Source organism: Octopus sinensis, unplaced genomic scaffold (assembly GCF_006345805.1).
Source record: "Octopus sinensis unplaced genomic scaffold, ASM634580v1 Contig08757, whole genome shotgun sequence".
Taxonomy (NCBI): domain Eukaryota; kingdom Metazoa; phylum Mollusca; class Cephalopoda; order Octopoda; family Octopodidae; genus Octopus; species Octopus sinensis.
In genome coordinates this window covers 64255-81665 of record NW_021831287.1, presented here as the reverse complement: position 1 = coordinate 81665, position 17411 = coordinate 64255, and the positions used below count along the sequence as shown (strand labels likewise).

The window sequence follows — 17411 nt, the reverse complement described above, 5'->3', positions numbered from 1 at the left end:
CCGTAAGAACGACCCCCGGGTGCAGACAGTTGACTGTGAATGTCTTGCCTGTAAAAATCAGCAAAGACAGACACCGTCGACTTGCTCGGCCAGGAATCGACTGTAAATAGTCAGAAATAGTTTGCTCCGTGCAAAAGCATTCCCAGGGTCGTACTCGGCCGTGGAATTCTCAATGTCCTCGGGGTCAACCGAGACAATGGACATTGCACTGGAAACCAGATTAACGATCTTTCCACCAGGTCGAATTGCCTCCATCACAAGTTTTGTCAGAAGCACGGGACCTGAGATTTTATAAGCTCGATAGAACCCAGAAAGTTGGTTGCCATGTGAAGTTCAATTCCGTCGACGGACTGGGACTCGGGGTGACACATTATTCCCGCGTTGTTGATTAGAATGTCGAGTCCGTTCTCCTCTTCCTTAAAAATCTGGACAAAGTCGCGAATGCTTTGGAAAGAGGAAACATCCAATTCCAGGAATCTGAGATTTTTGGGGTCACACATTTCCTTTATTGAGGCAATCTCGCTTGCACGTGCAGAAAGATTTCTGGCACCGACGACAACACGTGCCCCCAAGTTGGCGAGTTTGATTGTGGACGACCTACCAATTCCTGTCAGTCCCCCCGTGATTATGACGGTTTTTCCGTCCAGGCGGTCACTCCCTGACTTGTAAGACAACCCGACAGCATATGATCTGACGATGGAGAAAAAGAGGCAGATGGCGTAGAGGATAAGGGAGTTACGACTGAATATTATTTCGGACAAATCTGGAACGTTGGGAAACATGGAAATAAATGGATTTGAACTTAATTTGTGTTTCTTATATGAAGCCAATTATTAAAACCAATTAAAATATATCAATTAAATGAGAGAAACGGTTCGACATAAATATTGGGTCAAGTCCGACATGTAGGTCATTATTAATGACTACTCTAAAGCGTAACTGATATGTGCCATATTGCATGTGTCGGCATGGGAGCCATCCTCATGGACATTGTCGCCGATGTCACTCCCACTTTCGTAGCCCAATTTGGACTCAAACCCGACGGAGCAATTCGCTCCCTGCCATTCCACGACGAACTGTTCTTTCTCTCTCAAAACTCAGATTTGACGCTCTAATGACAGCAGAGGACGTGACACTCTCTCCAGGAGGCTCGGGGTTCAACACTTCTGCCGTTCTCAAAGGCCTGTCATCGGGAGAAGTGTCCTACATCTCCTGTGTGGGGGACGATTTGATGGGACAAAAATTGAGACGTTTTATTACCAAGTCGAACATAAAAAGCTACCTCGATGTGGCCACTGATGGAACTCCCACTGGTAGCTGTGCTGTGCTTATCAGTGGACTGGACAGGTGGGTGACTGTGGCTAATCCAGGTCGATGGTGACTCGCGGGGGAGCTGGGGATATGCTGTCCACGGAATATGTAATGCAGCCACAAGTAATGGAGCAATTGTTCAACAGTGGTCTATTCTATACAACAGTAAGACCAGATGTGTTACAACAGGGCTACGACCTGCTCAAAACTGCCGAGGCCATAACAATCATGGCAGACCACGCTGTTGAATTCGGCAAAATATTCTGCTACAATCTGGGAGCAGAATTCATTTCCGTCTCGGCATGTGTCCAGCAAAGGGAGTTATTCCCCAAAGTCGACGTCTGTTTCGGCAATTTACAAGTATTTAGGCTTATTTATTTAAGGAATGCGAGGCATTTGTCGACTCATTTAATCTGGGCATTTTCTTTGAGGACGTGACTGAGATTGCTCGGACTATGGCCCTCCTCCCCAAACTAAATAAATCGAGACAGAGGACGGTGGTAATCACCGACGGGCCTAACAAGATCACCATATTCCACAGTTCTTTCCCCCCTGACACTTCAGAGGGGGAGATTGTCCGATATAGCCCTCCTTCCATCAACCAGACCGAAATCGTCAACACAAACGGGGCAGGAGACGCCTTCATGGGGGGTTGTAGTGCCGTGACCACCAAAGGGTTCTTATACGGACTGTCGGGTGGTCGGTCGTTGGAGGTGTGTGTGGAGTATGCCTGCAGGAGTGCGGGGGAAATCATCAAAAGGAGAAGCGCCTGCTAACACTTCTTTCTTTTTATGAAAAACAATGTTAATAATCACTTTCCTCAACATCACTCAATTCGGGAGGACAGCCTGACACAACCATCTGAACTAACACCAATCGACAACCTGGACGGACTGACACACATCCAAGCCGGCATAACACATTGACCGAACACACACCGAGTAGACATATGTCCCCGTCTTCACAGGAGCAGTCATTTTTAGTTGAACCTATTAGATGGACGATGCCACTCAACCGTCTTGTGATCCACCAAATCGGCCACCAACACGCATTGAGTCACCAAACTCCTCCCACACGACACATACACAGCCCACGACTCACACACCTCTTTGGGGAAATAAGGACAGTGCACAATGTGGGTGGGTTGGGTGTCCTCTCCAAGTGGACTACGGACGAGTGTGATGGCAAAGGTCACAATCGAGAGGGGAGTGATTGTCCTCTCCTCCTTCTCGTCCTCAGCCACTACACATGACTGCCACACAACTAACCATATATATTACTAGACAACTCAAGGACGGGGAGAGAGAAGAGAACACTCTTGAGAACACACAACTCCTGGTCGGACAGGAAGGACAGACATGTGGATAAGTTGGGCACATTGGCCAGATCAGACAGAGAACGGACACCCATTTTCTAACAATAAAAAAGAGAGGTCACCTTCCTTCCCACCACCCTGCGGACACTGGACTGGTCGAGGTAGGGCAATTGAAGGAAAGGAGACAAATCATCGAGAGGGAGTGCCTGGACTAAATGGACAGACAGACGAATAATATTCTCGAGTGTCTGAATGGATGGTTCGTGGGTGACTGGGAACATTACAGCACTCAACCATGTCCCCCGTGAGCCATCGACACGAAATTACTGAACACATTACTCAGTTCCAAAACAAGCAGAGGACACGTCGTAAGGACAATTCGTTGATCTACACATAGCACATATCCCCACCTCCCAACATAGCAGTACTACTCAAATCAATCCTCTCCAAATGAGAGTAAAGGAGAGTACGGACTTTGATACTGAAAGGCTGGTTGAGGATGTTCTCCCCCTGCCGAGTCCCCGCCGTGGGGACAAGTTTGAGTAGTCGAGGCATGTCCTCTGCATCACTCGTCCTTCGAGGGAGTCCGTGGAACTCGAATGACCCAGAAAGACAAATAAGGAGTCCTGAATGAGGCAAACAAGTACTTTCCACGGTCATGTCGGAGTGTTTATGGAAGAAATATCCCATCAGTCTGCGTGTGTCGTCCATCACTCCGTCACTGCACTTATTCCGCGAATACATCAGAATCAACGGGACCACGGACACCACCAGACACAAATACAACAGGAATATCTACAATCCACCCCCCAACTTACATATTTCCTATTCTCCTGCCGAGTGACCCACTCAGGGAGGACTGTCCCGAATGTGACCTCCCCTGGCCCATCGGGGTTGCCGTACATCTCCCAATTCTCCTTCATTTCTGGTTTCATCAGACTGGGGTGAGAGGGGAGGGTACGTCTGGTAGGCCTTTGTGATGCTCATAAATGTTTGGGCGTCCCCTCCTCGGTCAGGGTGGAATTTTTTGCTCAGTCGACGGTACTGGTCCTTTATTTCCGCCACGGAAGAGCCCTAGGATGGGGAGGGGGACTCACCACGTCCACTCCCAGAATGGCGAAGGGGTCGAATGAGTGGGGGGACTTGTCTGTGGGGGACACTGAGAGACACATCCAGGAGAACACAACCCATCCCAATACTATTAATAAAGCCCTGGAGATATTTCTGGCATATTTCACATTTTGTGACTTTTTGAGGACGATGGTCGGCAGAATGACTGTTTTTTAAGACAGGGAGTACAATTGCAGGCATGTTTTCGGGTATTTTGTTCTGTAAATAGTCAGGTTGAGATAACGTGGTTTCAGATATGATTGAATGAGGTAGTAGGTTGATGGAATTAGCAATACCAACATCACGGTGAGAGAAAAATAGACAATTGCAGATCCGTCATTGGTTTCCATTTTGTCTAAATTGTTTTCCGGAATAAAACTCTAAACAGAATTTTGGGGCCACGTCTAAATTTATTTATTTTATATAAATATTTAAAAATATTGAATTAGTTTATAATATTATTATTTAAAGATCGGTTTAAAGCATAAATATGCTCAAGTTTTTTGAGGTCAAAAATTGTTTGGAGTATCATTGTGCAAAAAATAGCTTTCCGTGTGAGGTCAGGTCTATTCTAACTACAGGAGTGTCAATCTCGGTTAGCCTACCTGGATAGTGAACATGTGTTGGCACGTTCGGAATTGTGGAAACAGAATTGAGGGGTGTTTGGAGTACTTTTGTGATGTTTAATCCAGTACTATAATGTTTATGGAGTGTATATCAGTGAAAGATGGTGCTCAAAATATTCTTGTCTGTTTCTTAGTTTTGATCGATACAGTTATCATCACTCTGCGAATAGGAGAGTGGGTTTCCCGGCTTATTATGAAATAAGAATGGCAAAAAAAGAAAGCCAAGTGGTATAATGATCAATCGAAGAATGCCATCTGTGGACAGAACGGATTATTAATCAATGGATTGCAAAATATGTGCAAATGGAAGAGTCGAGTAATGGAATAATGGAGTCTACAGATTTCAAAGAGTTGCTGAAAGAGAAAATATGCGAACTGTTTTCAGTATGCGACAAAGACAACAAAGGATACATTGTCAAACAAGACATGTTTCGTCTCAGTGACAGTATTTCCATGCCTGCAGAACATTTGGAGAGAGTTTTTGAAATGCTGGACGTGGATGGCAATTCTCAGTTGAGCATTGAAGAGTTTGTGAACGGATTTGGTTAGTCTTGTTGTATTAAACAGAACTTATATGTGCCCGGACAGAGGCCTTCGAATGTAAGCCTGTCCTCAATGCCGAACAGCGACAGCGACAATATGCGACCCAAAAAACATTTTCTCAGGCTTTAATGAACTTGGGAATAAAAGACTTGTTGGGAAAGTAAAATATTTTGCTTATTGTTCAGCAAGGAGAGACTGCGGACCATTTGGGAAGAACTCAGAAGGTGCGGCAGTGGGCAGATGCTGGCGGACTTTGAACTTTTTGTCAGTCAAATTTCCCACAAATTGGAGATTTCTCAAAAAAAGTTGGACACGATGGAAACCGAAATGAACACGTATGGTTAGTTGAAGACAGTTAGACTGATCCTCAAACACGAGACCCAAATCAGTCAACTGTACAGTGAGATGGAAGAAAACATGGAAAATGAGCTCCAAGCACTATCAAAAGCGGTTCTTTGCATTGCTACGTCACTTTACAGAAAGAAAATGAAAAAGAGATGATCCAACGACACTTCACTCTCCAACTGACTGAACGAGATCGGGAGCTCCAGGAATTGCTGCAAAACCAAATAAAAGTGAGAGTAATGTAAATATGCAGTTGGAGTCAAAGTTCAAGCACAAATATGCGAGGGATGCCGATTACACGAGTGATATGCTCAGAAAGGTATTTTGACACCTTCATTGCAGGAAAGGGACCAATTGGATCTCAAATTGATCGAAACGGAAAAGCATTTGAAGAACTGTCAAATTTACATTCAACAATTGCAGGCGAAGGAAGATGTGGAGAAGAAGGACCGGGCCAAGTACAAGCCAATAATTGACTGTCAGGGCAGCTCTGCGAATGTCCGAGAAGATTGTCATCGAGCGAATGGACTTGGTGGAACAACTGGACGTCTTGAGGCACGTCTATTGAGTAACCCACAGAGATACGAACAAAAAGTTGTTGGACAGAACGGATCTCGCGAGCGACGGAAACTATGTATTTCTTAGTGGGACTGAATTCAGTGATTTTAGCCTTCACTCCAAACAGACGAGGGAGAAGTAATATGTCGTATCACATTCCAGACGTTTTGCATGCCACGGTCAGAGTCCTTCCAGGAAAGAAGAGGGTCCCTCATGTCCAAATATGTGTTCGAGGGGTTAGTACTTTTCTAATGCTTAGTGACGTTCCATTGGAAAGTGCAAAGTCCATTTTTGATGTTGGATATATTAGTGAATGCTCTGTACAAACAGCACCCGATTTGGGGAGTAAATTGTGCAAATCAATTACAATCAGGAATGACGACGTACTTGTTTTGTCTACCCAAATAGGATCTCCCAATGGAGAAGACGTACAAAGTAATGCTGGCCGGAGACTCGGGCGTGGGTAAAAGCAGTTTTATTCGAAGGCTGTGCGACGGGAACTTTGAAGACTCCTTTGCACCCACCATCGGTTAGGGCGTCGTAATAATCTCAAGGAATTGACTTTCGTACCAAAAAGATCTCCATCGATGACCAGGAAGTAAACCTTCAATTGTGGGATACGGCTGGACAGGAAAAGTAATTTCGATTGGAGAGGGAATTAGATTTCGAAGTCTGACGAACCAATACTTCAGACGGGCAGATGCTCTGATCATTATGTTCGACATAACTAGGGAAGAAACTTTCAGAAATGTCCGACAGTGGATTGAGAGCGCCAAAGTTGGACTGACCTGATAAATGTAGGATTCGACTGCAAAGACGTTCATAATCGTGGGGAACAAAAGCGACTTGATGAGCGAGGATGGGAGAGCACAAATAACCAAGAATGCCTTTTCCTTAGCACAGAACACGGGGTCGTTCTATTTCCAAGTGAGTGCCAAGACGGACTACAACGTCAAGAGTTCGGTCGAGTATTTAATGCGGTGAGAGGCGTGAAGTGACTTAAGGTGTCTCCTGCTAAAAGAAGACATTCAGACGTGCAATTTGGGGGATGAACCAGGCACAAAGAAAAGAAAATGCTGCTAATTTAATTATTTGACTGTTAGTTAGGAACGGTTAATAATGAGTATTAGTCTACTTCTTTTTGATGATGTAGCACGAGCACACATCCACGATGATCTAAAAAGTGAGTCAGGAAAACAACCAGTAGCACGGCCAATCCGCCCATAACGCCCAAGAGAATGTTCATGTATGGTTTAATAAGCATCATAAGTTTATCAAAGCATCCCTACAATGAGAGGGAGTGCACATACCACGCTCGTGTAGGAATAAAGACTGCTAAATCGATTGGTTACCAAGCAATTTGTAATCGTGTTCACAGGGATAGAATTAATGTCGAGAATGCTTCCGTTGAATTTGCAGCATGTTGGTGGGTAGGGCAGAACTACCGGAGTTCCATTTACGACCACCCGAGAGTTCCAGTTCTGAAGAGTAGAATAATCCGTCGCATTCCCCACTCCACAACATTGAAACTGCGACATCAACCAGGTAATAAAACCAGCAATTGAATGGAGTCGAAAATGAGAGTGTAAACGCTCGTAGTGGCATTCCCAGTGTAATGCACGAAAATGGAGTCTTTCAGGAATTGTCTGGCAGCTGTGAAGACCTGAGGAATAGTCTCAGAATCGAACCTGGTTTTGCATAGCTCCCACGACGATAGCAGCCCCCACAAGGATGATCAGAATGACTGTCACGATAAGCGAGTACTAAAAATATGGTCGGGGATGGGACAGTGATCAGCAGACATTTATTTTCGGACAGAGCCCCACAACACCCGCAAAAGCCTGCGACGAATAGTAGGGATCCCAAAGCAATGGCAAAATAGATGATGATGGACAAGGATCTGAAGCTGGTGACCATGTTGACAATGTCAGAACTGTTTGGAGGAACGTATTGTGCCAAGACGGTTTTTAGGGGATCTCCGACCATGAAAAATATGCCGACGCCCAGAATTCCTGCCCCCACCAGCTTGTAGATGAGAACAACACAGTTATACAAAGGTTGGGAAATTTATTACACAGAGAAAACACTTTTGAAGTCCTAAGCCCATTGTAAATCTGGATTCCTCGGAAACTATATATATTACTATTGATTTGTATTAGTTCCTATGACATTCGATAATAATTACTAGTCGTAATCGATACTTTATTTAATACCCATCTTGAGAAGGGATTACGCAATCAAGGAGGAATAAGTAGTCCATTTTATGGTGTTCAGATTGAAAAAAAATAGTGACACCCCCACCAGGTGATTCACATTTAAAGTAATCTCCAAGTAATAAAAGTAGTCCTGACGACGTTTATGTTTAGTATTGACAGGCCAATCATATGGAAACGAATAATTGACTGTATAAAATTAATGTCACTCAAAACACTGGGGATTTGGAATTCATTACATTGAAATCAATACATTTTGACTTTTCGGAAACAATCAGGAGTGACACTTACAATGCCAATTTGATTTTTTCTTATAGAAGATAAAAATGTTTTGGACTGTTTCCGATAGAATCAGCGTTTTTCAAATACGGGTAGGTGTTAAACGCACGTCGAGGGCCCTCATTTCCATAATTTTTTGTATATGCACTCCAGAATGAACGGGTCGCCTAAGATTCGGACGAACTTGACGTCTTTTACATGCAGCTCTAGGGAATATTGCTCGAATTGGAATCGTCCTTTCTAGTCTTCATTACAGGAGACTGGAATGCTAACGATTTATAATCAGATTGACTAAATTCTTTGCAAACAGAACGACAGAACACTATTAAAAGACTCGAGCTCTTTTGGAGGGGTCATCTTGGAAAGTGGCCACAAAATCGTCGTTGCCCTGTTTGATATTACAAGTCGTTTTGTACGCATACTCTTTACACAGGACCCGAAATACCTATCAAGATTCTATAAAACATTATCTACAAGCAATAGCGACAGACCTTCCTCCAGGAGTCATCTGGACGCATACAATGGAGTGACTCTTACAATGCCAATTTGATTTTTTCTAATGGAAAATAAAAGATGTTTTGGACTAACAGTTTCAAAGAACCTTAGTCTAAAAGTAAAAAGTGGTAGGAAACGTTTAAGATGAAATAGTATAAAGGAAAATTGGAATAGTTGGTTTAATTAATGATAAAACGGCGATAAACCAGGGAGGAATGTGAATACTGCAAAATGACTTGATATTCCAATCTGCGGTAATCGACTATCTATACACCAGGAAGGAGTAGTGCAGTCACTAAATAATTATTTAACATACAAATCTCAGAACAGCAAATAGACGTGATTAATACACATGGCTGGCGACGAATGAAGCTACTGTGGGTTTAAGAAGTGAAGTTTATAAATTCCTCAGAGTAGCAAATTACCTAAATTAATTAGTAATTTAATTTTGTGAAAATTTAAATATAAGTATTAATAACGTGTTTTCGACTATTGTCATTGTTGCATTAGCTGAAGATGAACGAGCAGGACATAGTAAACATGTTTCGACTCACACTAAACCCTGAATTCACCAAAGAAGCAGAAAAGAAACTCGCCTCCATCAAGAACTGCCCAAATTTCTCTCAAGTGCTAATGAAGATAGTCGACTGCGACTCTCTGGAAGATCACATTCGCCAGTCAGGTGTATACAATTTGCACATTTCCCAGCCGTCATTATGCTCAAAAATCTGATCAAAGACCGATGGGTGTTCGAAGACAGCGAGAAGGAGTGCGAAATGATGAGAACTAAATCCAAGCCCAAAAACGACATTGACGTCCAAGACAAAAAATTTTTAGAATGTTCTCTCGTCAACTCAGCCCTGAACAGTCGACTGGCCCTAATAAGGTGACTCAACAATATTGACTGAAGGAATCAACTGCTGGAGTGTATATTCACTGTCATGAAGAGATCCTTCCCCGTCTATTTGGGAGGACTGCCTGGACATGTCATCACTCTCCTGACCTCGGCTAATGAGACAGTAGTGGGCCCTGCAATCAATATTGCATTCATTTTGCTCAAGTCACAGAAATACAAGCCGGCCGACAAGGCTGATCCATTCATAAGTCAAATGCGTCCAATTGCTGGCCCATTGGCTGGGATTATTGCTCAGTACTCACAGTTAGACACGAGCGAGAGCTGCTCGATTGTTGTGGTCTGCTACAAAATAATGAGGGAACTGATTAGGGTTGTTGTCCATGCTTGATTTCGTAGAGAGACGTGTTGATGGATTTTTTGGGGGAGGCCAATTTGGTGAGTATTTTGGACTGTTCTCTCCGTCTGTATACTCGGCCAGTCCCGGCGGTGAGACATTTGGGTGATGTGTAGGCAGCCCCACAGGACGGGGACGCAACTCCCACTGTGTGGTCGAAGAGCAGAAAATGGCCCATAAGAATATTCTACGAAATATTCCGCTCGTGAGTGTCACTGTCGTCATTCCAAGGGTCAGGTCGAAGGATGCCTTCGCAGCCTGGTTTGTGGGGAAGTATGGAGGGGATGTCATCAATTGTATATTCTCGCTATTTGGCCAAGTCACCCAGGGACTGGTAGTCTCCGATTATGTCGTGCAGTACTCTGTTCTCTTCCTTCGATTGTGGTTGTGTCCATTCGTAATGTAAGTATATCCAAACTGTCCTTGTGGAAAATCCTGTCGTCTCAGCTGGTGAATGTGGTGGGACATATTTTTATTCGCCTGTTGGCTTATGACGATAAACTGGTCGATCAGTTCACGAATGACCCCCTCGGGTTTGTGGAAGAGTATTGCGGTTGAGTTGTGGCATTATTTGCAGTGGAGAATTATGTTCTCTATCCTGAGGCGTCCATGACCAGTTTCCTCAGAGCAGTGGCCAAACATCGTCCTCAGGTGCTTTCGACCATTGTCAACTGCTGTCTCCAATTGTTGGAAGGCTGTCCTGACCCACAGAGATATGCCACGTTTACAGTTCTTGCCTCCGTGGCCCCCAGTCTCGTCAAGGTGACTGGCTGAGTAATTTGTAGAATGAGGGGTATAAGAATGACATGGAAAAACTGTTTGTGTCGTTCATATTCCCTGCCCTCAAGTCAGACAACCCCATTATTCGTTACCGAGTAGGGAATTCTATTCACGCGTAGGCCTACTGGTTGCTGGAGACGCTCATCGACGTGCCATTTCGGGAAAAGTCGAACGAGCTCTTTGTGGTGGAGGTGATAATAAATGGAATACTCAACGACAATTCGTTGCCAGTGCAGTACCAGGCCATTTCGCTGTTTGACTCATTCATGACATGTTCCAAGTCAGAAAGTACTCCTTGGTTGTAATTGGTAGCCCTCCAGCCGTTCTCCACGTTTATTAAGCCATTCACTCAGAGTAATGCGTTGCCTGATCGTAGAAATGATGGCACTTATTAAGGAATTGAACTGCCACCGCACTCCCTATGTCATCGAAAAGATGTTCGAGGTGTTCTCTGAACATGTTTCCCCTGTCGCCTGTGAACTGCTGCAGCACTCGGTCAGTCTTTTGTGGACTTATTCGCAGGTTCAACTGCTGATGACCCTCGTGCCGCAGAACGACCCGGACAAATTGGCAGACAACGCTCCCGTCATATCGGGAATAATAAGTGCAATGGACACAATCGTGGAATCCATCGACGGCAACATTCAGGTTAATCTCGTCCTCTATTCCAGATACTCCAACAAGTGGAGCCCCTGGTCGACCAAGTGCTGGGTCTGTGCTTTGTGGACGAACTTTTATTTGGTGGGCATTGTGTGGCAATGTAGAATTGTGGGACGACTTTTCTATGCTGTTGTGCACTATCACTGCCCATCGAGTCAATCCGTCCTTCTGGAAGTATCTGTACAGATTCCTCGAAGTGTTTCCTTCCAACATGGGATTTTATTCATTTGAGGGTGGGAGGTGTCCTAATTGTAGCACTCGCCGATTTCATCCACAATTTCGTGACTGTGGATACTGCCACGTTTATTGGTGGACAGGACAATTTTGGGAGGATAATGAGCACTGTCGAGAAGGCGATGACCACCGGGGATGAGGATACAGACACAATCTACGATGCTGTGCTTCTGGGACTTAAACTATACGAAGTGGTGCTCATATCGTGCAAGGGGAGGCTGAGTGGGGACCAAATGAGGCTGATTCTGCACTCAATCTACCAACACTATTTAACCAACCAGAGTGACACAATTACTGCAAATCAGTGCTGGATGGTTGTGTTTTATTGATCATTGCAGGCCTTCATATCCGCATTCTACTCTGATTGTAGTATGGCTGTGCATTTGTGTTCTGCTGTGGTTTGTCCCAATCAGACCACACTCACCAATGACATTTTGACTAACTGGATGACCTTAATGAGGAATAAATGGTAGTCAGTTGTATATATAATAGCAATCGACACCAACTAAAACTGTCCCTTCTGGTCATAGTCGAACTGTCCTTGTCCTCTGACCCGTCCGTCCTGCAGTTTATGCCTATGATGATGCCTCTCGCCGTCTCCATTTGTTTGTCACTCCAGAAGGACTACAAGAGTATTGATTGTTGTGTATGGCAGGACCCGCGGAGGAAGAAGAGGAGGCGGAAAGCATATCGACCGGGTCGTCGATTGGGAGTATGTGAGTGGTTATAAGTGAAGGTGTCGAGTATGAGGAGGGGGAGAATCGAATGCCGATCGAACACTCATTGGGAGAGAGTGACGAGTCCGACGAAGAGGAGAATGGGGTATATGACGACGTGTACATCACTTTCATCGACCACAAGAACTATGATATGGTCGAATTGATTGTGTTCAGTGATCACCTTAAATGTTTGCTTGTTGTTTTTATTCCAGCACTCCGAGAACGGAATTCCCAGTATTTCTGCAAACTGATTCAAACGTTGGACGCCCAACAACAACAGCAGCTTAAGACTATTTGTGATCAGATTGAGCAAGTTAAAATAGGTTGAGATGATTGGTATCACTTGGAGTAGACAAACAGTCGAGGCAGTCTTAGTTCTATCTTTGTTATTTCTTGTCTATTGACGTTGATAGTTCATTAATCTATTTTGTTTAAACTAATTTCCCATTCCTTAGTTCTCATTTGAGAAAACGTATTAGACAAATACTCCTTTTGGCAGGAGCATTTGATATTAGAATGAATAAGAACAGGATAGCACACCTAGATTTGCGAACAATGTGCGTACAGCAGGAAAATAGGTTGCTCGATGATGCGGAATAGGGAATCTAATTATGCAACATCCTTAATCTGGTTATAATTAATTTAAGAAGAGAACACTCCATGTAAACAAGATTAAATGAACTAAGCCTTTCCAATCTTGAGGAACCATTCGATCTTTATGAGAACTACCCCATCACCGTACAATTGGCCGACACACTTGTAATCCCCTCGCCCCGTCATCCCCGTAGGCAACTGCAATGTCACCACATCCCCACCTCCACTTCGTCCGAGGCAAATGAAATCATATCCCTCCGCGGGGCGAATGTTCCGTGGAATGTCTTGAGTGTCGTGTCTACTGTGAGTGAGGGAACCAACGGAATGTGTTGATCCCGCCCATTCGCTTGGTGATTTTGCACTTGCTCCTCACCCCCACCATAATGTCCCGCTGGATGTTCCCATTTATCACCAACCGCGCATTCGACCCTTCCGCGGCCGGAATGGTTTTGGAGGCCTTTGCCGTGTCCCCTACACTCATACTATGCTCCTACCTGAAATGGTAAAGTCTTTGTGAACGACGTCCCCGATGTGTAATTCCACAGAGGAGGGGACAAACTTGCGAGGGTCGTCCTCGACTAGAGTAGTGAGTCACAGACATACAGAGGACCACATTCCCTTCGCCGAGCAGTTGCTGTTTGTACCGATTGAGGGACTCGTCTTCTGCGTCCATTGCCATTATTTCGTCGATAGATTTTGTGTTAGTTTGTGGAACAGTTTCCGTGTCGGAATCAGAGTCGGACATGTTCGTAAGCTGCTTAATTATTTTATTCGGTTATTATTATTTAAATAAATTAACTAATATTTTTAGTTTGTAAAATAATTTATTTATATAAAATTTCACCAAAAACATAAGTCCGAGGCCAAGTGTACTTGTTCTAATTTAGCAAGGAATGCCACAATATATTTGTGTTTTCGATAATTTTTGATAATAAAAATGAACTTTAACTGATGTTAGGATTACTAAACGAGTGAAAAAGATGCACAAATACAACATGTTTTATAGTGAATTATCATTAATTCAGAATTGTAAAAGGAATAGGCGTGTATTCAGAGTGCTGTGATAAAATTATATGAACAGAAATGGACTGACAAAAATGACTTTCAACAAAGCTTTAAAAATTAAAAAATGCCTGCAAGAAATGGCCAGGATGGAAAAATGAGGTCGAATGTTCAAAAACTGGCTTGTAATTTATTAAATGGAGATAAGAGAACCACAATCTGATTAGTCGACTTAGCAAAGGAGAAAGCAAGTACACATTTATTAGACAGCAATCTATAAATAAAAGAGTCCTCGATTAAATGAGGGGTGAATGTCATCGAGCAAATACTTCCCAGTCAGACTGGCCAGTTTATGGGCATACAAGCAGACGGAGGGGACAGTGGATTGCTGACAAAAAACAAAAAAAACAAACTGGAAAGACAGCATACGTCTGAGTAAGTCCGAACGACAAATACTGACACAAATCAGGGGACAAAACGTCCTCATTCACCAACACGTTGTAATAAGTCAACATCCCACCAGACTGTTCACCAAAATCACAGGAAGACATGAAATAGTCAAATCTGGCATGACTCACAACACTGACCGATTACACCGCGTCACCACCGAGTCGACCACAGTCCCCACCAACCGGGACTTGACGGGGTACACCAAATTACTCACTCGCTTGTTGACTACGATGAAGGACAGTCTGGGGGGGACAGTCCCGGCCTGTTGGGCACCACAGGAGATGGCCTCCCTCACTTGCGACACTTCCACCGACAGAACTTGTTCCAACATTTCATCCCCGATTCCGTCACGGAAAATGACCACGGTGGAAGGGAGACGACCATTGACGGACTGCCAGGCACGGAGACAGTCTGTCCTCTCAAATGACACACTCACTCAACACATGTCTGAATGCATGTTCGTCTATTTCCTTCCCAGTCTCCACAAACTCGACTTGGTTATGGAAGAGTGGGACTTTGTGACCAAAGACAGACCCAAGTGAGGAGACAACAGCAGTGACACTCGGCAAGGACATGGCGTAGTGGTGGAAGGTGTCCATCCCCACCAACATGCAGTCCCCCTTCATCCCCCTGGCCACACTGGGGGGAAATGTGACGGGTGTGTGGAGACGACCACATTTAGCCAATACTTGTCGGGCGAGTGACTGCATGGAGAGATCCCCACTGAGCACTCTCCGAATAGTCCTTAGTCTGATCACTTGGCTGTTGACTGACCATCCCACCAATGAGTACCTCCCAGAGCTACACAGGTCTCCCATTTGACTTGACAGTACCCCCGGTCACTGAACTTGGGGAATACACACATGAGGATATCCGCGGGGGGACTGTCCTGCAGAGCACTCACATACTCCCCGATGGACACTCCGTCCACCCCGACCCTGCATTGGACATATCAAACATACAAGGACACTCTTTCGAGAACACACCCAAACTGAGTCCCCACATATTCACGGAGTTTGTCCATGAAGGTGAATATTGACTCGGCATGACTATCGGGGTATATTAACACATAGTGGAGAGGGGCACGTCCAGAGGAGTACTGCCATATCAACAGTTCCTTACAGTCCGCGGAGTCACACTCAGTCGTCGGCCCTTCACTACACTCGGCTTGGCTACTACCAGACTCCATTCCCTGAATACGTGCTGGAGATGTCGGCGGTGGAATGAGTTGAGGTATTCCAACCAAGACCCCTCACCCCTCCCTCTTTGTTTGGGGGATGCCACCAAATAATAGCCCTCTTCCCCGTCCCGAATGCCCAAGGCCACTCCACTCCTACAGTCATCACATCAACACAACCCAGAGGAGTCGTAGAACTCGTTTCCACAACACAACAGTCCTGCTTCCTTCAAATGTCTACAATAAGGACAATAAGTCACCGTTTGAGGAGAAGGGAGAGCAAGTACATTGTGAGAGGACTCCGATAGGGCACGGACTCCCCCGACAACATTCCCCCCTTCATCTAAGTATGTCAGCACGTGATTACTCGCAACTCCCCCTCCTTTGAGAAGATATAGTTGAATCCGTCGTAAATGCTGCTCGAAATGGGGGCAAGGTCAGTGGACGGACCGACTTGGTAGGAATACAGTTTCCATTGGCCGATGGGGGAGACCATGAGACAGTTGGTCCACAGAAGGACAGACCTGCCCTTTTCGCCTGATGAATTGGGGTAACTCACAGACCTGCGGTTAGTTCTATGTTAGGGTTAGCCACTGACAATGCACTTCTGAAGTAATTTAAACTTATGTTTGGTGATGAACAAGTTTGGCTAATAAATCTTTTTGTCATTTATTTCCCACATGAAACATTAATAATAAATTTATTTAAAGCAAATAATAATTAGTTGAAAGTATTCGGTGGTTGCCCTCAGTTAAAAAACGCGCTTTTTAAAAGTACTAAGGGCAGGCAAAAAACAAACAAATCACAAAACTAAGAAGAACCCTTTGACAAAAAATATTGATAAGTTTGTAGGAAATTTCCACCACAGGAATACAGCCGGTCGATGACCTGGGCAACAGCGACTTCCAAAACGTGTGCAATAGTCTACACTAAACAAGCCCGACCAATGTCGATATGTTGTCTTATCCGACACAACTCAGTGGACTCGTCATCAGAAATAGGAGAGTGGACTAGAATAAGCCAAATAACCAACATTTCAATGTGCTGTCCAACGATGTCCTGGCAGTGTACATTTCCGATGGACTGGACTAAACATTAAGCAAGAGAACAACGATTGAGGAACTTAAATACATCTTCCACTCCATGGGGATATTATATAAGAATATGCGGGGACAAATCACGTGAAGAAAACGGTGTCGCATGGACTCTGCGGAGTGGGGGGTGACCTGCATTACACAGCCAACACACCTTCACCATGTCCCTCCACACCTTCAGACCCCTCATCCGCCCAACCAGTCTGTTCTGGTAGATGTGGATTATTGACTGGTGGAGTAGGCCAGTCGACTGACATGTGACAACACACTACCCTTTGGCCACCCTTTCTCTCCCCGGACAGTTCACCAGTCTGCTCAGTCACTCACTACTCTCACCGAAAGTCCTCCAGCACTTGGTCTGTTCGAATGCATTCGGTGATGTAATCAGTCGAGATGGTCTCCGAGTTGGCATGGAAGGGGCAGTTGGGGAGGTCGAGTCTGATGGAGTCGGGCAGTGAATTGGACACCAACTCCCCTCCATATGTCTCGATTAGTGCCCGCACGTGTGCCTTCTCTTCACATGGCCGCATGCAGAATCGCATTGGCACTCCGTTAACTACAAAAAGAACTTCATTGATGTAGTCGCCCATTATAAAATTGTTTATTTATTTAATAAATATTATTTAAATAATTAGTTTAGTGATGGGTGAATACAA

The 17411-nt window shown here is 44.6% G+C and overlaps 1 protein-coding gene across 1 annotated transcript; it reads left to right on the top strand.

Moving 5' to 3' along the window:
• Positions 1-4689: 4689 nt before the first annotated feature.
• LOC115227999 (EF-hand calcium-binding domain-containing protein 4B-like) lies at positions 4690-6342 on the top strand. The gene is given in 5 exon segments (XM_029798678.1): positions 4690-4906; positions 4989-5065; positions 5593-5730; positions 5732-5797; positions 6217-6342. Coding segments are annotated over 5 exon segments (624 nt in total).
• The last annotated feature ends 11069 nt before the right edge of the window (positions 6343-17411 follow it).